The 25849-nt window shown below is 46.5% G+C and overlaps 1 protein-coding gene across 2 annotated transcripts in view; it reads right to left on the bottom strand.

The window, feature by feature from the left end:
* Nucleotides 1–6823, bottom strand: part of OVOL2 (ovo like zinc finger 2) — a 28415-nt gene extending 21592 nt beyond the window's left edge. The window contains exons 1-2 of one of the 2 annotated variants that reach the window (XM_061208823.1): nt 5113–5324; nt 4233–4441 (exon numbers count right to left, since the gene is read on the bottom strand). In XM_061208823.1, coding sequence (XP_061064806.1) covers nt 4233–4441; nt 5113–5212 — 309 coding nt within the window. In that variant the 5' untranslated portion in view covers nt 5213–5324. Of the gene's footprint in view, nt 1–4232; nt 4442–5112; nt 5325–6685 lie in introns of those variants that run through there. The other variant, XM_061208824.1, reaches the window with a different exon arrangement.
* Between the last annotated feature and the right edge of the window lie 19026 nt (nt 6824–25849).

The following is a 25849-nucleotide window of genomic DNA, read 5'->3' as shown; positions in this document are numbered from 1 at the left end:
TCCAGAAGAAACAGATTCAAATAGCTGAAACCCGCCTGTGGCCACAGGACTTGTAGGTGCCCACATTGAGATTCTGATGGGGCTTGTTGTCTGCAAAACGTGTGCCTGCACTTCCCCGGGACAGGCCCATGGGTCTGGGCATGACGTGTGGGAGAGGCAGGGATGAGCCCTGTGGTTTGTCTCACGTCATGGTGAGAAACTGCTTCAATTGCTTCATGTCAGGCTGTCAGTGCTAATGGCTGAGGCATCAAAGGTGCCTTCCACGATGCAGTACAACAATGCTAAAGAATAAGGAGCCTTGGGTTGGGCTTTGCCACTAGTACCTGTGAGGAACTCAACAAAACCTCTCTGGCTTTACCTTTCTCCCCACAAAAATGAGGAGATTGGACCACATAAGGGTTCCTGAAGTAGATCCTGTGGGTGGACACGCTCAGCCTCTATTCCTGCTCCTCTGGTGGGCCTTCCTGTACAGCAGAGGCTACAAAGCTAGATACTATACTTCCCAGAATCCCTGGCATCTGTGGTCTTTAGATGTGACTTGGGTACCACCAGTTACATGCACCATCAGGAGATTTGACTTCGGGCCTGAGTTAATTGAGCCGAGGCAGGTATGCGGCAATTGTTTCACACCCTGCATTAGCAGAAGCATCGTGATGCACGACAGCAGCCAAAGAGGCCGCGGCTGCAGTTCCCTAGGTAGCCCAGTTCTGTAGTGTGGCTCTGGGAGTCACTCCTGGGAGCTCAGCCTGGTCTCTCTTTAGCCCATTTAGTACCCTATAATTAACCACTGTCTGCTTAAGCAAGCTATAGTGGATTCTGTTTCTGCAACAAATCCATTCAGACCCTTCCAACCACAAAAACCAACTTCACCTATATTCCAGTTAAAAGCTGGTTGCAGTTAACACTTACATTGTTCTCCTATTCCTCCTTTTTCCCCCTTTAAATTAATTTAAGCTTTTTCAAGCATCCATTCCAAGCATTTTTCCCTTTTTGTCTTGCTTCCTATTTTCCCCCAGATGCTATTGACTCCTTCCCTGCCTGTATTCCTCTTCTATGTTGACTTATGTCCTCCTATGAGTCAGGCATTACTGCACCGGGTGCTGAAAATACAAGCTCAGCAGGAATGCTCCCTGCCTTTGGTGGGTCTAGAGTCAAGAAGAAAAGTCTGGTCAGCCAAGGAGATGGTTAGTGAGTTACAAGACTGGTGGGGGGAATTGGGGCATCCAATTCTGTCTTGGGAGACTGAAGTCAACAGGCAGGGAGTTAGGGATGGGGCTTATGTTCCCTTCCAAATATCAAATGGGTGGGTTTTTAAAAAATACTTAAATCCAGCCAATCCAGTTGCTAAATCCCTTGTCCCTGCTGTAGGTAACAAAGTATTGGACATTAACAAAACTTGCTATGAATCACTATCGGCTAACTCCCCACTGGGCAGTTTACACACACACAAAATTGCTCAGCGTGTTGCCCCCATTGTCTCATGTAATCTGCCCAATGCTTTGGAGAGGCCGATACTCTTATTTCTCTATTTTACAGATCAGAGAACTGAGGCTCAGAACAGATAACATATCCCCAACCAGAGCTGGTGAGATGGACCCAAATGAGGTTTTCCTTCTCAAAAACCTTCCAGAGCCCCTCCTCTGCCCCCACGGGAGCACCCACACTTCTCGGCTTGGCCCCTTTACCATCGCAGCCTGTCCTGGCTACATGTCCAGCTCCTCACCTCGACTCTCCCTGACCCCAGGCCCATTTCCCATCCTCCCTCCAGCTCTGAGTCCTGTCCTTACTCAAGCTTTGGGCTCAGCCCATACTACCCTAAAGCGTGCCTCTCCCCCTTCTCCCACAGCCCTCAAATCCACACCAAGAAACCTTCCTCTGCTCAGAATGTACTGCATCTTTGCTTGTGCTTCTAGTTGAGCATTCACTTTCCTGTAATAGGGTTAATAATTAATTTAGTATTTGTGTCTCTCCACCAACCCAAATAATTCTAGCTAGAGTTATTGGACACCTACCATGTTTCACGCTTGACTCATTTATCCTCACAACTCTATGAGGTTTCATTACTTGTTTCATTACTATCCCCATTTTACAGGCGAGGAAACTGAGGCCCAGAGGGACTAAACTAGAGCCTAGAGCCCTAATCATTACTGTCAGAAGATTCTGGAACACCAGGGTGGCAGCATCTTTATCTCCTGGCTGCCTTGTGCACAGCAGGCACTATATACTGTTGGATGGGATGTACCTTCTCTCTGCCCTTCTCTGGTCCTAAGAACCAACTGTCCAGTGAGTGTCTTCAAGTCACTGAAAAAAAGGCATCATGCTTGAGTGGCTTCCCCCTCTTATGGTTAGGAAACTAATTCTTAGACAGTTCAGCATACTTTGCATAGAACGCTACAGTTACACAACGTGCTAAGTCACGGGCAATTGGACCAGTCATTTGAAAATGGCCAACACCACAGCTGATAATTCTGTAGGCTTGGAGCATCTTAACCCCAGGAGGTCTTATGGAAGCAGGGAGGGAGAGGGAACCTGAACTTCGTCCTCAGTAAACAAACAAAAACTCCTCTGGAAACCTTGTTAAGGGTTGAGGAGCAAACTCTATGCCCTACCCCCCACCCTTGGGGTCAGCACCAAAACAAGGACCCTGGGAATAAGATTGGTTTATTCATTCCCTTAATCCAGGGCCCCAGTGGAGCTGTTTGCCTGGGGTGGCAGAGATCTCCTAAAATGGTGGTTAAGGGACTGGATATTTATCCTGTGCCACCTTGTCTCCAGGGCAATCTGGGCAGTTGGGGGACAGAGGGGTAAACTAGCTATAGACCACCCGAAAACAACGTTGCAAATTGGCCTTCCGGCCGGGTGATAAACATGCAAGTGGGATACTTTGCAGAATTTCCTGGAGGGCAGAGCTACAGGCCTCAGGCAAATTGTCCCTCCCAGTTAACCCCATCAGGCCCAGAAAAGCCTCCCATCAGCTGGCTTTGAACCTCGGCGGCGCACTTAACACTAAGCAGGATGCCCACACCCAGTCCGCAGCATCCTTTAAAGGTGTCTTTCTTAAGGATTCCAAGCTCAAGCCTCTAGCTTCAATTCATAACCAAATGCACGCCAGCCCACCACGGAGCCAAGCCCCTGGAGCCAGGAATATGCACAGGCGAGGGAAGACCTCTCCCAGGAAAAGTAACGGGGGAGGCTTTCGCAATCCACAGCGAACCCTAGGGCTTCCGCCCCATCCCGCTGCCTGGGCAGGGGGGCTTCGGGACCACCCTGGAGCGCCCAAGAATTAACACCTACACCAAGGGCCTGAAGCCCGAAAAGGCTCACACTAAGGCCCACCTGGCTAGGAACTGGGGTCATGTGATTCCTAAAACACCACTCCCAGGCTCCCGCGGTCCGTGAGTCAGTGGAATGGGACGGCTTAATCTTAGAGGTAGCGGATACCTTTGAGCAGGCAATCATGTAAGTTCCACACAGGAAAGCGCAGATGGGCGTCCGGATAAGCTGTGGCCTACAATTCCAGGAGGCTGGGTGGGGGTGGGGGCTGAAGCGCGAAAATGGAGGGAAACAAACACTCCAACCCACTGGGGGCGGGGCAATGGGCCAATTTGCAGTTGAATCCGTTTATCCGTGAACATAATTCAAGAAGATTTGACAAACACAAGTTTAAAGTGCCCGGCACAGACCTCGTGTCTAACGGGCACTTCATAATTGGCACTGGGAATAGTTGTGATTGTGAAAGACCCACTGTGTGCCAAGCTGCCACCACTGCCTCCAGAACTCGAGGAAGGGGGCGAAACTCAGAATTCACAAAGCTCTAGGAACTGCACCTCAGAGGAGGGGAGCCCGGGGCCTGGGGTCCCTTCTTTCGCACCCCGGGAACTCCGACGGCCAGGGTGTTCTTCAGGCCCTGCGCACAGAATGGGCTGCTGGGGGGAGGAAGCTGTGCCTGAGCCTTTAGGCAGCTCCGGAGGCCACGCGGGCGGCCTGTGCCCGTGCGGGAAGCCAGTCTCCGGGGCGCAGCAGCGCGGGCGGCCGGCTACCTGGCAGGCGGGAGGACGCGGGGAGGCGCCCTGGCCGCGACCCAGGGGCAGGTGCAGGAGCTGCGCTGCGGGCGCACTGGGTGCTCGGGTGCCGGGGCGTGCGGGCGGGCGCGACAGGGAGAGGCGCCGGCCCCGGGAGCCCGACGCCAGGGCGTGGTGCTGGTGGCGGCGGGGGCAGAGTCGACATCGTACCTTGATTTTCGACCTGGCGACCGGGCGCTGCTTCGCCGCCAGGTGTCCACCGGGGACCTCGCCATCGCCGGGCTCGGGGGCGCGCGGGGACGAGCTGCTCTCCGCGCCTCCGGGCTCCCCCGCGCTGTTGCTGCCGCCGCCGCTGCTGCTGCTGCCGCCGTCGCTGCGGCAGTCCTCGGGGGGGTCGTGGAGCAGACGGCCCAGGCCCACTGCGGGGGAGGGCCGCGCCCCGGCACACAGACACGCGGCGTCAGGCCCGGGCGCCCGCGGCAGTTTGACCTGCGGGCGGTGCCGCCGCCGCCCCGCCCCGCCCCGGACCTGGGCACCTCGCCAAGTGGGCAACGCCGCGGGGGTGGGCGAGAGAGCCCCGGACTCGGCCTCCCGAGCGAGCTCAGGGTTCTGGGAGCCGCTCCTCAGTCCCAGTTCCAGCGCCCACGAGGAACAGAGGGCCCAGCGCGGATGGGGACCCGCGCGCCAAATTTCCTCTCCCTGGGATGGGGGCGGGGGCCCTGACCTCGACCCACCCAGCCCCGGAGAGGTTGACCCATCCCTGTGCAACCCCACGAGGACGTGGGACTGAGGGTTGCCCCTACTGGCCCCTAGCCCCCCTCCCGGGCCACCCCGGCCCGCGCTGCAGCCAACGGTCCCGCCGCCGGGCAATTAGAGGCGCCCACTAGGGGGAAGGGGGCGCACGGCGTCCCAGGTTCCCAGCCTCTCATTCTCGGTCCTCCCGCGCCTCAGTGACTTCCTCCTCCCCCTGAAAGAGGGACACGGGGGAAGGGGAGAGTCCAGCCCCGGGCGTTGAGCAGAGGGGACCCGGCCACCCTTGCCCGCACCCCAGGAACCCGGCGCCCAGGCCCGGCCCCGGCGCGGCGCTCACCTGGGATGTAGGTGTCTGCCCTCTCCTCGTCCGGGAGCTCATCCCAGCTGCGAACCGAGACCCCCGGGCTCCTCCTCTTCACCAGGAAGACTTTGGGCATCGTGGGGCCCCCTCCCCGGACTGCGGCCCCCTCGTCCCGGCTGCTCCCCTCTAGGGGCGGCGGCGGCTCGGTCCCCGGTTCCCCGCGGCCAGAGCCCACCTTCCCGCCCGGCCGGCCCTCTCCCTCCGCCCCCCGCCGCGGCGCGGCCCGGCCTCTCCCCCGCACGCCCGGCGACTCCCAGCCTCCCGGCTCGGCGACACCTATGCCTTAAATCGCGGGTGAGACCACGCCGAGGAAAAAGTTTCATAAGGTGGAATAGAAAAGGCACCAGGAAACTTGGGAGTGAGCATGCGCCCTGCAACATAACGGTGTCAACAAGCTCGCTACCTGTCCGACCGGTTCCGGCGGCCGGGGCTGCCTGTTCCAGCCCTTCCTTCGGCACGAATGTTTGCAAAAGAATTTAACGTCTCAGTCTTCCCCCCTCCCCTTCTTAAAAAGGGAAGAACGTTTTTCTCTCAGCCCCCTGCCCCATTCCCCATCACAGGCACCGCAGGGCGAACTCTTTGAGGAAAGCACCAAGTCCACTCCCCGGGCGTCCCCCCTAGAGCTGGAGCCCCCGCGAGTCGCCCCCTCCCCTGCCCCCACCCCCCACCCCGCCCCAGTGGATTCGCCTCCGACAAGCAAGCCAGAAAATGGTTCAGTTCCTCTGGACTTTGTGGATCATTCCCGGGGTTTGTTGAAATCTCGGTGTGCGGAAGGCGGAGGCCGCGGGAGACTCCCCAGGATTCTGATCTGGTAAAGAGGGAACTTGGGAGCTTCAGCTCCCCCTCATAGACAACAGTCCCCCAAATAAACACAGTAAAATTAAATGTTAAAATTCATGCATCTTTAGAACGTTATTTTGTGCCATACAATCTAAGAAAAACAAGTCCGCTTGTTCCACCCCAAGATCTTCCACCCCAAGAGTCCCCTTACCCCAAATAAACACGATGGAAAAAAAGCCAAGTGCTGGCTATGCAAACACAGTTTTGAAACAGATTTCTTATCCTCGCCCACTCCCATTATTGCCTCCCCTAACCGTTTGCTCCCCAAATTCTGAGGCTGGGAAATACTTTCCAAGAAGCCAGTGAAGATGGGCTACATCCCCTCACTGCCCCTACTGGGGAGGTGGCTGGAGAGCTTGGTATTTATTTTGGGTTTTGGGTTTTTTGCTTGTTTGTTTGTTTGTTTTAATCTACCTCTATACCTGGAGGGCCGGGGATGGGGGAGAGGGTAGAGAAGGAAAGGGAGTTGGTCAAAGAAAGATGCCAAGTTTCTAAGCGCAGCTGTACCCGCGTTGGGGGATTTGGGGGGCGCGCTGCGGGTCCTACGGCCTCTGCTCGGTGTGCCCAGGGACGCATAGCACCGCCTCCACGGCCGTGGCGGGCACCCCCTTCCCGGGGTGTTCAGACGTGTGCCAGCTCCGGGGGCTGCGGGGACGCGGCCGGCCAGGGGTGCCCTGGCGCCAGCAGCTCGCCCATCCGCCCGACTCACCTGTCTGTAACCCGACCCGTTGCGCGCCCAGCCCACAGGGCGGGAGAATCAACACAGCGGTTTTCCCCATCCTCTTCCGCCCTGGAATGGCCCTTGGGGACACAGCAGCCTGGTAACGGATTTCTTGGCTCGGCTGGAATACTCTCCCCGCGCTCGGGGACGGGGCGCAGCTCGGCCCAGACTGCTCAGGGTGCAGACGCGCCCCGCCTCCGGAGCTGCCCTCAAGGGGTCACCCTCTCTGGGCTCTTCCCTGTCTGGACTCCAGATTTTCTCTGAGAACGACAAACAAAGAAGGAAAAAGACTTTGAGCCGGGTGAGCCAGGGGAGGAGGAGGAAGACATTTCCATAGCGGCACAAGGAGACCGGGCTTCTTTCTCGTCCACGAGGCTGATGGCGCAGCTTCTGGGAGAGACTGCGAATGTATTTTTATCCGCCAACAAACTGGAGCCTTGCTAGAAAGAGAGAGCTTGGCTGAATGAAAGTAAAAATAGAGTAAAACTGTGAAATCACGGAAGTATGTCCCATCTCATAAAAAGCTTAAAAACTTCACTTCATTCAAAATTCCTTATTTTACAAAAAAGACCCCATTAACAGAGCCTTTTTTTCTTCTTCTTCACCTTTCACTGGATTTCAGATCACCGAGTGCCTGAGACACTTTGTCCATTATTTGAAAATATTATAGAATGATAGGATCTAAGGCTAGAAACCTCAAAATGCAACGCAACCTTCAGGGGATTGGAGGTGAAAATAACAGGTATAATTACACTTTTATTCAACCAATTGTTGGATGCATGCTTATTCTGATATTTGCTGGATATTTCTTTGGAAGAAGGGAAATCTAACGTGTTATCTTTTTTGTGTGTGTGATCAGACTTGAGATAGGTTTATCAACAGTATTAACATTTTCAAAGAAACAGTTTTGCCTTTGTTGACTTTTCTCTAGTGTAAGGTCAGATTTCTAAGTATTATGAGAGGTATTGATAGAGTATTGCCTAAAAGTAGGATAAGAAATGGTAAAAAAAAAAAAAAAAAAAGAAAAGAAAAAAAGAAATGAACCCAATTCTTTTAAAAATCTCAAAAGTTTGGAGTTGGAAGAGACGGAAGACACGCTATGGTCCAGAGCTCACCCAGTATTGCGGGGAGGAGGTGGTCCCGGAAGAGTGTCCTTGATAGGTGTGTCGCCAGCCCTGCTTGAATACCTCCAGTGCTGGAGAGCTCATTTTTCCCAAAAGCAGCCTATTCTCTGGTTAGACAACACTGATCTTAGAAAGCTTTTCCTTCTGCTTTATGGAAATCTGTTTCCCTGCATTTCCATCTCCCCTCCCCATTCTGCCCTCAGGGGCTGCTGAGCCCCCTCCCCCTGATAGTTCTAAAGCATGCAAGCACCACCGGTGTTCTCAATTAAGACTTCTTTTCTCCAGTAATGTATGGTGAGGTTGAAATAGACAGGTACAAACCTGCTCAGTGGCATCCTTGGAGCAGACAGTTACGAGGAGAGGTTAGGATGTCAGGAAAATATTCCTTAAAAAATTTTTAAACATTTTATTGAAGTATAACACAGTGTTAGAAAAAATGCACAGATCATAAGTCCACAGCCAGATAAATTTTCACAAACCAAATTCACCTTTGAACCAGCACCCCAGAACAAGACAAAGCTGCCGGCTCTCAACATTCCATTCAACATTAGACCAGCTTCCTTATAGGTTCAAAAAGGCAAAAATGAAGAAATAAATGTATAAGGATTATAAAGGAAATAACAAACCAACATGATCTGTAGTCAGTATGATTGTCTATGTGGAAAACTCAAAAGAATCCTCAGATAAATTATTAAAATTAATAAGAGAGTTTAGCAAGGTTGTTGTATATAAAATCTGTGTGTGTGTGCCTGTGAGAGTGGATATGTGTTGTGTCAATTGCATTTCCATATGGCAGTAGCAGAAAAATTAAAAGTCTAATAAAAAAATTGACTTACAACAGCAACCCAAATAAAAGTGCCTTGAAATAAATTTTTAAAAAATATTGTGCAAGTTCCCTGTGGATAAAATTAGAAAACGTTTTATTGGAAGACGTTAAAGAAGATACTAATCAATGGAAAGATTTACCATACTAATGGATTGGAAGACTCCGAGTCAAAAAGAGGTCAAAAATCCCCAAATTCATCTATAGATTTAATACAATTCTTAAAAATACTTGGGGGAAAACGATCTTTTTGTGGGATCTGACAAAATTATTCTGAAGTTTATATGAAAGAATAAGCAACACACTCCCGAAAAAAAACCAAGGTGTGTAGATTTGCTCTATCAGACATCAGTAGTAATTAAAATAGTGTGCATTGGTGCACAGATAGACATTGGTGCACAGGCTGACCACCATTACAGAACAGAGAGCCCAGAAACAGACCCACACATATGTGGAAATTTGATTTATGAGAAAAGGCACAGCAGAGCAGTGGGGAAAGATGAGTCATTCAATAGGTGGAACTGGAACGTTGGTTATCCATTTGGGGAAAAATAAAGGAAATTGACTAATGCACACACAGAACAATTTCCCGTGGATTAAACATTGAAACATGTATGTATAGATATACATATATATTGGGTTGACCAAAAAGTTCGTTCGGGGTTTTCCATAAGATCTTAATGGAAAAATCCGAACGAACTTTTTGACCAACCCAATAGATAGCTAGATAATGTAAAAGAATATATTTATGATATAGGGTAGAGAAGAATTTCTTAAGAAACAAAAAACAGACCATAAAAAAAATTTGGTAAGTCTGACTGCCAAAAAATTTTAAATGTATCAAAAGGCACAATAAAGAGAATAAGCTAAACAACATACTGAGAGAACTTTTTGCAATACATTTACCTTACAAATGCTTAGAATCCAGAATATATAAAGAACTCTTATGAATGAATATGCAAAGACAAACTCAATAGAAAAATGGCAAAAGACTTGGACAGGCATCTCCCAGAAGAGAAAACATGAATGGCTCATCAACATATAAAAATATATTCAATCTCATTAGTAAACAGGAAAATACAAATTAAAATGACAATGAAATACGATTTTATGTTTACCAGGCTGGCGAAATTTTAAAGTTTGACAATACTAAGTGTTGGTGAGGATATGGACCAATGAAATTGTTCAAACGTTGCTAATGTGTATGTACATTGATTCAAACATTTTGGAAAAGAGTTTGACCTTACCTAGTCAAATTGGACATACACGTATTAAATGACCCAGAAATTCCACTTCAGGTTTTGCAATCTAGAAAAAGTCTTGCACTTTTGCACCAAGAGTCACAGACAAGAATATTCATCATAGCATCATTCGTCATACTCAAAAAAATAAAAAACTCAACACAACCCAAATGACAATCAATAACTGATTGGATTAATACATAGTGATAAATCTGTACAGTGAAAAGGAATGGCTCACAGCCACACACATTAACAAAAGTAAATCTCAAAAACATATTGTTGAAAGAAAAAAGCAAGTTACAGAAGAATTGTACTACAAGATTCAAATGATTTTTAAAAACATCAATGTAAACAATATCTTGTTTAGGAATACAGACACGTGTTAAAACCATTAGGCAACAAGCAACGACTTGGAAGAATCTCTAGAGACTATGCTGAGTTAAAAAAGGGAATCCCAGGGACTTCGCCAGTTGTTAAGACTCTGCGCTTCCACTGTAGGGGACACGGGTTCGGCCCCCAGTTCGGGAACTAAGATTCCTGCATGCCGTGTGGCCCGGCTGGGGAAAAGAAAAGAAAAAAAAAAGCAATCCCAAAGGTTACCTGTTGTATGATTCCATTTATATAACATTCTTCTTATTGTTTATTTTTTATTTAAAAAATTTTTATTTCATTTTTAAATGTAGTAAAGAAATCCAGGAAGATAAAATTTCAATTGTTCTAACAGGCTTACCAAAAGGCCGTTGTAACCCTTGACAGTTTCTTAGAGGCAACAAAATCTTTTCTGGTTATGCTTGTTTGTTTAGTTTAGAAACTAAATATGTTCACAGTGATACCTGTGTATATGTGAGTTCAGTGCATTATCTTTTAATATCCTACATGGGAAAATAAGGATTTAGGGCAATCTCCCTTCAGTCTCTGATCCCTCTGAAATTAGTTATTTTCTTTTTCAAAATTAATTTTCCATCTTTTTATTACTTTTATATTTTGTATTATTTTGCTACGGCTCCATAACATTCTTTTTTTTTTTTTTTGTAAATCTTTCATTTTTTGCCCCATCCTTTTTTTATATATAAATTTATTTATTTTATTAATTTTTATTTTTGCCTGTGTTGGGTCTTCGTTGCTGCACGCAGGCTTTCTCTGGTTGCGGTGAGCGGGGGCTACTCTTCGTTGTGGTGTGCGGGCTTCTCATTGCAGTGGCTTCTCTTGTTGAGGAGCATGGGCTCTAGGCACATGGGCTTCAGTAGTTGTGGCACGTGGGCTCAGTAGTTGTGGCTCGCGGGCTCTAGAGCGCAGGCTCAGTAGTTGTGGTGCACTGGCTTAGTTGCTCCACGGCATGTGGGATCTTCCAGGGCCAGGGTTTGAACCCGTGTCCCCTGTATTGGCAGGCGGATTCTTAACCACTGCGCCACCAGGGAAGACCCCCATAACATTCTTGAAATGACAACATCATAAAAATGGAGAAAAGATTGGTTGTCAAGAGTTAAGGATTTGTAAAAGGGCAAGCAAGGGATCCTTGTGTGATGGGACTGCTCAGTGTCTGGAGTAGCTGATACACGAACCTGCACCTGTGATACAATTGTATAGAATTAGACACACACACACCCCCACTCACACACCAGTGAGTACAGGTAAAACTGGGTAGATCTGGATAAGACCTGTGGGTTGTCTCAGTGTCAATATCCTGCTGATAATACCCTCTCTCATTCCGTAAAATTTACCATTGGGGAAACTGGATGAAGGGCACACCACTGCATGTGAATCTGCATTATCTCAAAATTAAAAGTTTAATTTAAAAAAATGGAAAGTTGCTAAGAGAGTTGATCTTAAAAGTTTTCATCACAAGGAAAAAAACTAAGTGTGTGTGAGGATGGATGTTAACTAAATTTATTGTGGTAATCATTTTGCAATACATACGTATATCAAATCTGCATTGTATACCTAAAACTGATAGAATGTTATATGTCAGTTATATCTCAATTTAAAAAAACACTAGGCAAAGCAAGAAAATGATTGATACAAAAGTCAGGTGAATGCTGCTCACTTGGCGAGAGGAAGGGGTCTGAAATTAGGGTGGGATAAACAGGGAGTGGGGTGGGCGTTCCAAAGTACTGGTAATACCGTATTTCTCAACCTGGGAAGTGAGAATAATTGTTGTTGTTATTTAACCATGTATACATATTATACACATTCTTGTCTATGTAATATGTTTGACAATATTTTTAAAAATAAAAAACCAAACCAGCTGATGTATCGCGCATGAGCCCTGCTTGAGGAAAGCCAGTAACTTTGCACACCTTCCCTTTTGGGTAATTTTCCCTTAAGAGTCTCACCTCCTCACAAGGGAGCCAGAAGATTGCTTTCTCAGACTCTCTCGCTGCTGGGTGCAAGCCTGTGACCCGGGATCCATGACCGGGGTTCACGCACACACTGGGTTTAGCACAAGGAGCGGGGGGGTCAGGGTCCTGGAGACCTGTCCTGTGCTCAGCGAGGATGGGGCCCGGGCACGCGGACCACGGCGACAGAGCCCCTACTGGAGACGCCCGGAACTGCAGTCTGAGCATCGTTTCAGGCGGCTCCCTTCGGAGACTGATTCTATGGTCTCCTGGAGATTCCACGAGCTACCTAACAACCTTTCATAAATTCCTTTCCGGATTAAACAAGCTAGAGTGGAGTCCGTTGCCACATCTTGGGTCGTCTATTCTGCAACTGGCGTTGTCTCCAGGACCTCATTAGGTGGTCTTCCAATCAATGACAAGATTATGAAGTCTCATTCCCACGCTACTATAACTCAAAATAAAAACAACACGAACCGCAAAATATGTATCCTTATTCTAAATCTTTTCTTTCTAGAATAATTTGCAAGGTTCTGGTTAAACTCCTGGACGTGAAACTTCTCTCTCTCTTCCCTCAGCCCCTCTCATGCTCTTGCTTTTCTGGTGCCCTAAGCTGACACCTAATCTGCCTCTAGTCCTGCACTGTCCAAAACGAGAACCACCAGCTTGTCATATGTGGCTGCTGAGCACCTGCAAGGTGGCTGGTCTGAACTGAGATGTGCTCTAAGTGTAAAATACACATGGGACTTTGAAGACACTACTGGAAAAAAAAAAAGACTGCAAAATATTTCATTAATAGTTTTGTATATTAATTTATATGTTGAAATGATAATATTTTGGATATATTGCATTTAATAAAATGTATTATTAAAATAGAGTTCAGGGTTCTTTGTTTTGTTTTTTACTTTTTAATGTGGCTACTAGAAAATTTAACGTGACATCTGTGGTTCAAGATGTAATTCCATCTGACAGAGCTGGTCTAGACTATTAATGACCAGCATGAGGAGCCTATGCTGTTCTGGACGGCTGTCCTTCAGCATCCCCACGTGTTCCTGGTCAGCACTGTGATTTGGGGGGTGACAGGGAGGTCGCATTGAGAGACCAGGACTTGGCTTTGGACCATGGCTCTGCCACTGACACACTCCAGGGACATGGCAAAGTCATTTAAATTCTCTGAGCCTCAGTGTGTTCATCCCTAAAATGGGACGATAACGTGTCTCTTACCTACTTCACACAGTTACTGTGAGTATAAAATGGGATCATATTTGTGAACGTGCCGGTAGGAAGCATTTTCCTATTGTTTAAATGCCAATGACGAATGTTAATCGAATGCCTTCTCTAATCCAGACACTGGGTAATATGCACTAGCCACGTTGTTTCACTAAGCAACCATCTGTGGGAGAGAAAATCTCTTTTTATACACACTTCACAAGTGAGAAAACAAAGGTTTAGAAAGGTCAAGGACCCCTTCTCTCGAGCCCCTCGTTAGGAAAGCACCAGATGCCGAGAACGTCCATCCTACGCTCAGCAGAAACCAGCAGTGTGTCCATCAGGGTCCCCAGCCAGCCTGGGATGTGCCATGCGGGGGAGCCCCCTCGCCTGAGGGTTACTCCGTCTGTAAACACACTCAGAATCTTCCAAGAACAAGATCTCGGTGTCTCTTCCACACTAATGAGCTCTCCCTGCTCCTGGGCACGCCTGTGTCTGGGGAAGGGCAATGTCTACCTGTGGAGGCCACCTGGTGTTTCCACCTGCCCCCCGGCATCCATTCCCCTGTCTTCCAGTAACTGAACATGCAGTTTTGGACAGGCTGACTCCACGCCTCCTGCAGGAGGTGGGCTCTTAACTCGGCTAATTAGAACCTTCAACTTGGCCACAGGGCAGAGATCCAAACTGAACCAGTGCTGGACAGGAGCTGTTGCCGAGACTCCCATTCCCTTGAGACTGAGAGAGCATGCGACACAAGCCCGGGGCAGGCAACCACCTTTGCCACCAGCAGCTGCCTGAGAATGCTGCCAACACAGAGGAAAGCAAAGCCAAGAGATGGAGAGAGCCAGACTGAGTCCTCAGGACAGCCTGAAGCAAATCTACCCCTGGAAATGTTGAATAAATTCCCTCTTTCATATTCTTGCTCAAGCCAGTGGGAGTTGTGCTTTCTCACTTTCTACCAAGAGTTTCAACTAAATACCTAATAAAAATGACACTTGTTCGCTTCTCTACTGTCCTGTGATTCATGGAAAAGACAGTGCGTCCCTTCCGCATGAACCACAAGCTGGGTCTCCAAAGGCCACCAGACCACAATGACTTCTTAGCTTACTCCTATGAGACAGAGGGCATGCTTCTGTAAATTAAGGATGTACACGAGAAACAACAAATCTCCATCATTTGGGCACCATATAAATATAAATAGATAAATGACTTGGGAGTGAGTTGATTACCATTGTGAGTTACTGATCTAATCTTCTAAGATGCTTACAGGTGTGTACGAATCCAGATCCACACACTCAGGTATAGGGACAACCTCACAATTTTATTTTCTTTTACCTGACTCCAAGCTCCCATCCCAATATGGTGGGTTTGCCATGAAGCCACCTTCTCTACCTTTTCTTCTAGATCCTGTGCCCAGTGAGGGGCATGAGGGTCCTCACTGCTTCTGGATCCTGGGATCCAACTTCCCTGCTCTCCCTCCATCCACACCTCTCCCTCCATCCACACCTATCCCCCCAACTTGTGAGTTTAGGTTTTCTTTAAAGACTGCAAGAGAGATGCCTCAAAAGCCTTTGCTTATTCAACCCAGACCTCCCCAAAGACTAGAAAGCATCAGGGAACATCTACCTGATTGGTACTGATGGAGGAAAAATTACTACTTGAACATAATAAAAGTTAATATCTCAATAATTTTCCCACCACAAGGCTTCACAGCAATGAACTCAACAAGGCAAGGCTCTGTGGCTGTTTGAGGCGTATTTACTGGTCTTAGGTAAACACGAACATGGAAGCCCCAGGTGAGAAAGTTGTTCTCTTTTTAATTCTCTTTGACCTTTCTGATTAGGTCCAGGAGAAAGTCTCAGCTTGGTGCTAATAGGTCTTTCACTCCTTTCTAATACTGGCAAGACTCCCCTGTAAGGAGCAAGCCAACCTCAGGCTTTGATCCTCTGTCAGGCCAGCAATGGGTACGTGGTTAAACTTTAACAACATCATTCTTTTGGTCTATATTGCTATCTATATTTTCAGCTTTCCCCCTGTTTATGGTAAGTGATATTGGCTTTCTATTTCTTGTAGTGATGTGAAATGTCCTATTTATTTATTTATTTATCTATCTATTTTTATATTCTATTAGATTATTTTATTTATTTAATTTTTGAAATTGAAGTATAGTTGATTTACAATATTATATTCGTTTCAGGCATACAGCATACTGATTCAGTATTTTTATGAATTCTACTCCATTAAAAGTTATTACAAGATGATGGCTAGGGGAAAGCAGGGAGGGGGGAGGTGGTGGGATGAATTGGGAGATTGGGATTGACATATATACACTAATATGTATAAAATAGATAACTAATAAGAACCTGCTGTGTAAAAAAATTAATTAAATTAAATTTTAAAAAAAAGATGATGTCTATAATTCCCTGTGCTGTACAATATACCCTTGTTACTCATCTATTATATACATATTAGTTTGTACTCCTTAGTCCCCTATCCCTCTCTTGCCCCTTCCGGCTTCCCTCTCCCCACTGGTAACCACAAGTTTCTTCTCTATATCTGTGAGTCTCTTTCTGTTTTGTTATATTCATTCATTTGTTTCATTTTTTAGATTCCACATGTGAGATCATAGTATTTGTCTTTCTCTGTCTGACTTATTTCACTAAGCATGATGCCCTCTAGGTTCATCCATGTTGTTGCAAATGGAAGAATTTCATTCTTTTTTATGGCTGAGTTAAAATTTCCTTTTTATTTATTTATTTATTTTTAAATTTAATTTAATTTATTTATTTTTGGCTGCGTTTGGTCTCCGTTGCTGTGCGTGGGCTTTCTCTAGCTGCGGTGCGCGGGCTTCTCATTGCCGTGGCTTCTCTTGTTGCAGAGCACGGGCTCTAGGCGTGCAGGCTTCAGTAGTTGTGGCACGTGGGCTCAGTAATTGTGGCTTGCAGGCTCTAGAACGCAGGCTCAGTAGTTGTGGAACATGGGCTTAGTTGCTCCGCGGCATGTGGGATCTTCCCAGACCAGGGCTCGAACCTGTGTCCCCTGCATTGGCAGGCAGATTCTTAACCACTGCGCCACCAGGGAAGCCCTAAAATTTCCTTTTTAAATACATTTATTTAATAATGAATTATTTAAAGATAAGTATTAGGTAGGTAATATGTGTTAATCTAGATTATCTAAGAAGCAGATACCAAGAAGGAATTAAATGTGCAAAAAGTTTATTAGGGGATATGCCTGGGAGAAAACGGAAAGGAGGGAATTCCCCTGTGGTCCAAGGGTTAGCACATGGCACCTTCATTGCCTGTGGTCCTGGGTTCAATCCCTGGTGGGGCAACTAAGATGCTGCCAGCCACATAGTGGGGCCAAAAAAACAAAAACAAAACAAAACCAACCAGAGAGGGGACTGGGAAAAGTTTGGAGAACTGTCCGACCAGGCTCCAGTCCGGACCCCAGTGAAGGAGAGTGGGAGGGAGGGAGGCTGGGTGGATGGTCTTAGACGGCCGCGAAATTCTAAGGCCGAGTCAGCAAGGCCTTCAGGGAGTCCTCGGCCAAAGTCACCTCTCAGAGGGGCCTCCCGGGGGTCGGCGGCGACCTCAGTATCCCTGCTGTGCTCAGTCACCGGCTGGAGCAGCCCCCTGCTTCAGAGCAGCAGCCGAGGTCCAGGGCCAATCACGCTCCCTCAGGTGGGGACAGGAGAGGCATGTTCTCACGGCCACCATGTGATGGAACGGTGGTGCATACATAGAGCTAAGATACCGCAGGCTGGTGTTGGAAAGAATGATTTGGGGCCAATGTAGTTCTAAAGGGAGGTGGCTTTTCAAGTGGGGGAGCTGACGCGTCCATGTCCTCTCCTTGGCTGAAAAATGCCCCGGAAACCAGGAATGTGATATTATTTGGAAAAGGGTCTCTGCAGAGGCGATTAGGTTAAGGATCTTCAGATGAGGACATTATCTGGGATTATCTGCTGGGGGGAGGGTAAATGCCATGACAAGTGTCCCTGCAAGAGGAGACAGAGGGGGGTGTCACACGGACGGAGGAGGAGACCATGTGAGCACGGATGCAGAGACTGGAGTGATGCAGCCACAAGCTAAGGAACGCCAGCTGCCCCCAGACCTGCAAGAGGCAGGAGCAGTCTCCTCTGGAGACTCCAGAGGGAGGATGGCTCTGCCGACACTTGATTTCAGCCCAGGGGTACTGATTTCAGACTTCTGGCCTCTACAACTGTGAAAGAATACATTTTGGGGACTTCCCTGGTGGTCCAGTGGCTAAGACTACACGCTTGCAGTGCAGGGGGCCCGGGTTTGATCCCTGGTCAGGGAACTAGATCCCACATGCCGCAACTAAGTGTTTGCATGCAGCAACGAAGATCCCCCGAGCAGCAACTAAGACCCAGCACAGCCAAATAAATAGATATTTTAAAAAAAAAAGAAAGAAAGAAAGAAAGAATACATTTCTGTTGTTTAAGCCACCAAGTTTGAAAAAGAAAGAATACATTTCTGTTGTTTAAGCCACCAAGTTTGTAGTAATTTGTTATAGCAGCCCCAGGAAACCCACATCCACCTTCCCTTCCTTCTTTTCTCCTCTCCTTTCTTTTCTCCCTTCCTTTTGTGCTTTTTCCTCCTCATTTCTATTCTCTTTAACCACCTTCTGGGTTTGTTTTTTGTTGTTGTTGTTTTGGGGTTTTCTTGTTGTTGTTGGTTTTTCTTTTTTTTTTGGTTTTACTCTCCTTTTTGCTGAATCAGCATGAGTAGTTTTACTTGCTAATTAATGCACCTTATAAGCCTATTTTCAAGAGAATTTTGTGACTGGCTCTGAATGTTTCTTCTGTTTTGTTTTCTTGTCTTCTGATTTTCTTCACTTTTCCTAAGTAGACCTTCTATTATCAAAACTCCCCAAACCTGGAAGTCAATATCACATTCATTTCCCCATCCTGCTAGGTGATGGGGACCCAAAGGGGAACAAATCTGGGCTCCTGACCTCAAAGGGTCACATCGAGAGGAAGGAGACAGAAACGTAAATTTAAAATGAGTCCTAAGTCTTTCACGTGCTTTGATAAAAGCCTGTCCTGGGTATTGCTGGGCAGAGGATGTAGTTAATTCTATCGTGGGGTGAAGTGTAAGGACTCTCCCTTAGAGGAGGTGACCTGGAGTCCTGATTTCTAATCCACAGTGGCCACAGTCCATCATTGTTGCATATTTACGACCTACCAAGTGCCAAGCAATGAGCTACTTAGGGAAACATGGCTGATACAATGTGGCCTACTAGATAACCATTCTCCATTTTTTCCTTGGTGACAGACCTCCAGTTTCATGTGGCATAGTAACGTACCAAGCTCCACTCTCTTTCCTAGCCTCCCTTTCAGCTAGTTACGGCCATTTGACATAGTTTCATCCAAGGATTCCCAAGCAGAACTCGGCTTGGTTATGATATCTGGAGGTGTGGCAGCCATCTTGTGACCATGAGGATGGCAGCATGATGATGAAAGCCCATGTGCCAATGTTGGCAGAGCAGAAAGAAAGAGCATGGGCCTTTGAAGGAATCCTTGAGCAGCTGAAGGAATGCCTGCAACTGTTCATTTTCATATTCTTTATAACGAGAGAAAAATACCCTGTATTGTTTAAGCCACTGCTAAGAGAGAGAGAAAGAGAAAGGGCATGGGGGAGAGAGTTTATTTATAATAAAGTGTAGGTTTGTTTCACAGCTGAATGACTTTGAGACTTTCTCCTTGGTACTTCACCAAGTCCCCTCCTTTGGAATCCTAACAGGCTCTGCAATAGCTTTGACCAATAGGTATGGTGGAAGTGAGGTTGTGCCAGATTCCAGACTGAGAAGTTTCTACTTCCTGTCTCATTGAATGCTCCCTCTGGGGGAAGCTAGCTGGCATGTAAGAAGTCCAAGTATCCCCAGAGGAAGCCCGAGCTACCTATGGAGAGAGGCCACACGGGGAAAGCAAGATGCTCGGCCAGCTCCAGCCACTCCAGCCACTCCAATCTGGGGCCAGGCATGGGAGTGAAGGCAGCCTAAGCCTTGGGCACCATCTGACTACAGCTGCCCGACTGAGACCACCAACCCCCAGAACCGTAGGAGATCATAAATAGTGTTTCAAGCTCCTCAGTTTGGGGGTGGATTGTTACATGGCAGTAAGTACCCAGGACAGGCAGACACTATTATTATCATCATTTCTGAGTTGGGGAGATGGAGAATGAGAGCGCTTCTCCAGTAAGATCAAGCCAAGATGTGGCTAACCCGATATGAGCTCTTGTTGTCTGACTCCAGTTGTCCTGGTTTGGAGAACTTGAAAAGGAAGATGTGACCAATAGTGTCAGGGAAGTGAGGGCAGAAGAGTGTTCCCTGTTGTGGAGGATCTTAGGCTGAGCAGGTCTGAGAAAGGAACACGGGCAGATCAAGACTGCATGGTGCAAGGCAGGAGCAGAAACTAAGGATGTGAAGAAACAGCAGAGACAATTCCTTCAAGATGCTTGGCTGTCAAAGGAAGGAGAGAGACAAGTTCATATCTGGAAAGAGTATCCAGTGTAGGAGGGATTATTTTATTTAACCTTTTTATGATAGAAAATTTCAAATATACAGAAAGTAGAAAGAATAGTATAGGGACTTCCCTGGTGGTGCAGTGGTTAGGAATCTGCCTGCCAATGAAGGGGACACGGGTTCGAGCCCTGATCCGGGAAGATCCCACATGCCGGGGAGCAACTAAGCCTGTGCGCCACAACTACTGATCCTGCGCTCTAGAGCCTGCGAGCCACAACTACTGAGCCCGTGTGCCACAACAACTGAAGCCCGAGTGCCTGGAGCTTGTGCTCTGCAACAAGAGAAGCCCCCGCAATGAGAAGCCCGTGCACCGCAGTGAAAAGTAGCCTCCGTTCGCCGGAACTAGAGAAAGCCCACACGCAGCAGTGAAGACCCAACACAGCCAAAATATAAATAAATAAAAAATGTAAAAAAAAAAGAAAGAATAGTATAATGAAGCCCCCAGTACTCCTCATCAGCTACCACTAATCCTCCAGTGGCCCCTCTTCCTTTATTTATGCCCCCACCATTGGGCTCATTTTGAAATATATCCCAGATATATAATTTCACCTGTGAGTATTTTAGTTTGTATTCTTAAAATATAAGGATCATAAACAACATAACCACAATCAGTTATTATTGATGTGTCTCATAAATCTCTTTTAGATTTCTTCTCCATCTCTTTTTTCCCCCCTTGCAATTAATTTGTCCAAGAAGCCAAGTCATGTATCTGGTAGAATTTCCCACAATTTAGATGTGTTGATTCTATCCCCCTGGCACTAACGTGTTCTGCAAAGGGGTTGTTGGATCTAGAAGCCAGGTCAGACTCAGAGCTGGTTTTTTGGCAAGACTGCATTTGAATTCTTCCATCAAGCAGCATAAAATATCTTGTCCCTCGTTTTTGTGGTTTTAGCAGCCATTGATGAGCATCGCCTATATCTGTTATTTCATTAGGGACTTATAGATTGTTATCCTCTAATTCTATCATTCCTTCTTTATTAGGTGGCATGTTGCATAAAGAGAAGCTTCCCCTTGTCAAAAATGTATCCTTGAGATACAGTTTACAGATAAAGTAAGAGAAATGTTTTATTCTGGAAGGGTCATTTTAACAGTGGGGACACATTTAAGAGTCCTCTTGTCTTCAATGTTCTTCTTGTTCAGCGTCCTGCACCAGACACTCTACAGTCCTGCATTGTAACCACTCCATCCCCAGTACCCTTGATGCTTTGGTCCTCTCTCCCTTTGTCCTACAAATCCCTTTGTCCTACAAAAAACTCCACCCTGAAAGTCCTGTATCACCCCCCTTCTCCTGGGCCTGTCCCTGAGCTGGTGAGCGTTGCTGAAGAAAAATTACCAACCAGGGCTGGCTGGTTTCACAAACCCCGAGCCCACCTTCAACTCAGTTCCACAGCCCAGATCTGTTTCTCTGAGAATGCGCCACTGAGGCATGAGATGTGCCTAGTGAGCTAAGGAACTAAATCTCTACTTTTATTTAATTTAAATTAAGTTAAATATAAATTGTCTTATGTGGCTACTGGCTACCATACTGGACAGCACAGATTATAGAACATTTTTCTGATTTCAGAAAGTTCTATTAGGCTGGTCTAGGAAATTGACTTTTTGTTCCCTAAGACAACAAGTTCATACATTATCCCCTTGCCTCAAACCTCCTCCATCATCTCCTCCACTCTGCTTTCATTCTTCCCTGAGAATACAGAATATGAAAGCTTCCAGATACACTCTTCATTCTTTATGGCGGTTATGGAAGCTCCCTGGTACAAGCTTGCTCAATGTCCCGCGTCTAATCCGCCAAACCTATGCACACTTGCTACCATGGGGTAAAAGTCCAGCTCCTACCAGAGGCCAAAGCCCCTATGATGCTCCAAATCCAGCCCCGTTTGCAGAATCAAGGACTTTGCCCCTTCATTTATCCCTTTTTTTCTGTATCGTCTATCTCTCTCACTCTATCAATCACTCCCATCAACAAGCAAATACCCTTCATCTTCAATCTTTAAAAATCCTTCCTTTATCCCCCCTGCCCTCCAGTTTTCTGATGCCCATTCATATCAAAAGTGTCTATTTTGCCAGTGGGTCTCAAGCTGTCGTCCTCAGGCTAGCAGCACCAGCATGACCCAAGAATTTGTTAGAAATGCAAATCACCAGGCGATACCCAAGACCTCTGGGCCCAGGAATCTGGGCTTTACAAGCCCTCCAGGTGATTCTGATAATCATTTGGGTTTGAGAACCACAATATGTTCTCTACAATATGTACCTACACTTTTTCACTCTCTCTTCATTCTTCCTCCCACGAACCCCCTCCAGCTTGGCTTTTGTTCTCAACTCTTCCTCAGAGCTTGGTGCTGACTCCTTTCACCTCCCTACCTGCATTCTTTCCCAAGCAGATCTCACCCATCCCTTATTGTTAAATTTCTTGACCTTCAAAGTCATAGATGCAACCCACACCTTCCTTAGAGTTCCAGATTCCCCCAGATCAGCTGTTTATTTCGTATCTCTGTCTGAGTGTCTCCTGACCATCCCAGTAAGTCTGAAAAAGTCTTGACGGTTTCCTCGAAATTTCTCCTCCTCCCGTCCCTGCCCCAGCCTTCCCTACGTCAATAAATGGCGTGCATTCAGCAGCCCCAGAGGAAGAATCCTTGATCCCTCCTTTCTCTCACCACCCCTCCGCATCCTTAATTCCTCTTTGCTGTCTGAGACATATTGACAGGTTCCAGGGACTAGGGCGTGGACAGCTGTGGGGAGGGTAGTATTCTGCTACTACACCGTCCTCAGGGAGGTGAAGCCTGACTCTCCATCCTCAAGTGTGTGTTGCACAGCGACTTTTTTTTTCAAAGAGGACAGTACAGAGAGGAAAACAAGAGTAACTTCAGTGGAGAAACCTGATAAACACTATCTCATCCAGGTGATCAAGATCGACATCAACTGTGATAAGTCATGTGGATAACACGGACTCTTGATAAGATGTGATGAAAATGGCACTTTACCTCCCCAAAAACTTATAACCCCAGCCTCACCATGAGAAAAACCTCAGATAAATTCCAATTAAGAAACATTCTACAAAATACTTGCTTGTGCTCCTCAAAACTGACAATGTCACCAAAAAACAAGGAAAATCTGAGAAACTGTCACAGTCAAGAGGAGCTTAAGGAGACCTAATGACTAAATGCAATGTGGTGTCCTAGGTAGGATCCTGGGACAGAAATAGGACATTATGTGGCCATCATTAAAAAGTCTACAAATAATAAATGCTGGAGAGGGTGTGGAGAAAAGGGAACCCTCCTACACTGTTGGTGGGAATGTAAATTGATGCAACCACTATGGAGAACAGTATGGAGGTTCCTTAAAAAACTAAAAATAGACTTACCATATGATCCAGCAATCCCACTACTGGGCATACACCCAGAGAAAACTCTAATTTGAAAAGTCACATGCACCCCAATGTTAATAGCAGCACTATTTCCAATAGCGAAGACATGGAAGCAACATAAATGTCCATCGACAGAGGAATGGATAAGAAGACGTGGTACATACATACAATGGAATATTACTCAGCCATAAAAAAGAATGAAATAATGCCATTTGCAGCAATGTGGATGGACCTAGATATTCTCATACTAAGTGAAGTAAGTCAGACAGAGAGAGACAAATACTATATCACTTATATGTGGAATCTAAAATATGATACAAATGAACTTATTTACAAAACAGAAACAGACTCACAAACAGAAAATAAACTTACAGTTACCAAAGGGGAAAGGGAGTGAAGGAAGGATAAATTAGGAGTTTGGGATTAACAGATACAAACTACTATATATAAAACAGATAAACAACAAGGTCCTACTGTATAGCACAGGGAACTATATTCAATATCCTGTAATAACCATAATGGAAAAGGAAAAAAAGAAGACATTACATAAAAACCAAGGAAATCTGAATAAAATATTAACTTTAATTAACAATAATGTATCAATATTGGTTAATTAATTGTAACAAATGTATCACACATATAAGACACTAATAATGAGGAAAACTGGGCTTGGGGTATATGGGAGGTCTTTGTACTATCTCTGTAATTTTCCTGTAAATCCAAAACTGCTCTGAAGAATGAAGATTATGTGTTTTGTTTGTTTGTTTGTTTGTTTTAGAAATTTATTTATTTATTTATTTATTTATTTTTGGCTGTGTTGGGTCTTCGTTTCTGTGCGAGGGCTTTCTCCAGTTGCAGCAAGAGGGGGCCACTCTTCATCGCGGTGCGCAGGCCTCTCACTGTCGCGGCCTCTCGTTGCGGAGCACGGCTCCAGACGCGCAGGCTCAGTAGTTGTCTCTCACGGGCCCAGTTGCTCCGCGGCATGTGGAATCCTCCCAGACCAGGGCTCGAACCCATGTCCCCTGAATCGGCAGGCAGACTCTCAACCACTGCGCCACCAGGGAAGCCCAAGATTATGTTTTAAAATAAGAAAATGTAAGCCCCTCCCCTTTAAAGACAAGTACTCTATTTCTAACTCAATTACAAACCCCTTACAGAAAGACACATTTATAATAAAATTTTTTAAAAGTTTAAATACTTTAAAACTACTTTGAAAACTTTTTTAAAAGTTTAAATACTTTGAAAAATTACTTAGGACCAAATAATTTACCAGTGAAATCCTCCAAGTGTCTAAGTTATAAAGATCAGCTAACTCCCGTGTTATACAAATTACTCTATGAAAAAAGAAAGAAAAGCAAAGAAGGAAAAATATTCTTTTCTGAAGCCCCCACACCAAAAAAATCAGAAGATCCAGACACCACAAAGTAAACAGATCATAGTAAAATATTTTTAAAAACCAAGTAAACAGGGGCTTCCCTGGTGGCACAGTAGTTAAGAATCTGCCTGCCAATACAGAGGACACAGGTTCAACCCGCGGTCCGGGAAGATCCCACATGCCGCGGAGCAGCTGAGCCCGTGCGCCACAACAACTGAGCCTGCGCCACAACTACTGAGCCCGCGTGCTGCAACTACTGAAGCCCGCGTGCCTTAGAGCCCGTGCTCCTCAACAAGAGAAGCCACCGCAATGAGAAGCCTGTGCACCGCAACGAAGAGTAGCCCCCGCTCACCGCAACTAGAGAAAGCCCGAGCACAGCAAAGAACACCCAACGCAGCCAAAAATAAATTAATTAAATAAATTAATTTTAAAAAAAAACAGGCAAACAAAAACCCCACTGAGTCAAGCAAAAGAAGTATAAGTTCTCTTTTTAAAGTTTCAAAAGGATAGATAGATAGATAGGAAGACATTAGATAGGTAGATAGATAAGAAGATAGATAGATAGATAGATAGATAGATAGATAGATAGATAGATAGATAGATAGACAGATGTGTATATGTGTGTACAGATAGGTGGGTAGATATCCCCTTGGTTCTGGTTCTGATTTTCCGAGAACCTTGACCAATACAAGGATGAAGCCTGGATTTGCTGGAGCCATCTTGCCAGGCCATCTGAAAAGAGAGCCCACAGAGAGGCTTCCAGAGGCTGAATGAAGAGCCAGGCCCTGTGGTGACATCTGAGCCTCTGAACCAAACTATGCTTCAAGGCAGAATTACTCCTCATGTTTTCACTTAAATAAGCTAGGAATCCCCTATTTAGTTTAAACCCAATTTGACTTGCGACTAAGATTCCTCGGGGATATCAGATGGGGGGAGAAAAGGGGGCTCCCCAGGTCACCTTCCTGAGAGAGAGGGGATGTTTGCCTCCCGTGGCTCTAGGCTGTTAGCAATTGTGTGTAGAGAGACATGGGGGTCGGGGAGACGGTTCTCTGCCTCCACAGGAGGGAAAACCTGCCTGATCCCTGTGAGGCCAGGCACCCCCAGCCCAGGAGGGATGGCCAGGATGTCCCGCTGGGG

This window comes from Eubalaena glacialis, chromosome 13 (genome assembly GCF_028564815.1).
Source record: "Eubalaena glacialis isolate mEubGla1 chromosome 13, mEubGla1.1.hap2.+ XY, whole genome shotgun sequence".
NCBI lineage: Eukaryota > Metazoa > Chordata > Mammalia > Artiodactyla > Balaenidae > Eubalaena > Eubalaena glacialis.
Note: the sequence above shows the minus strand (reverse complement) of the source record. Positions and strands in the feature narration are given on the sequence as shown.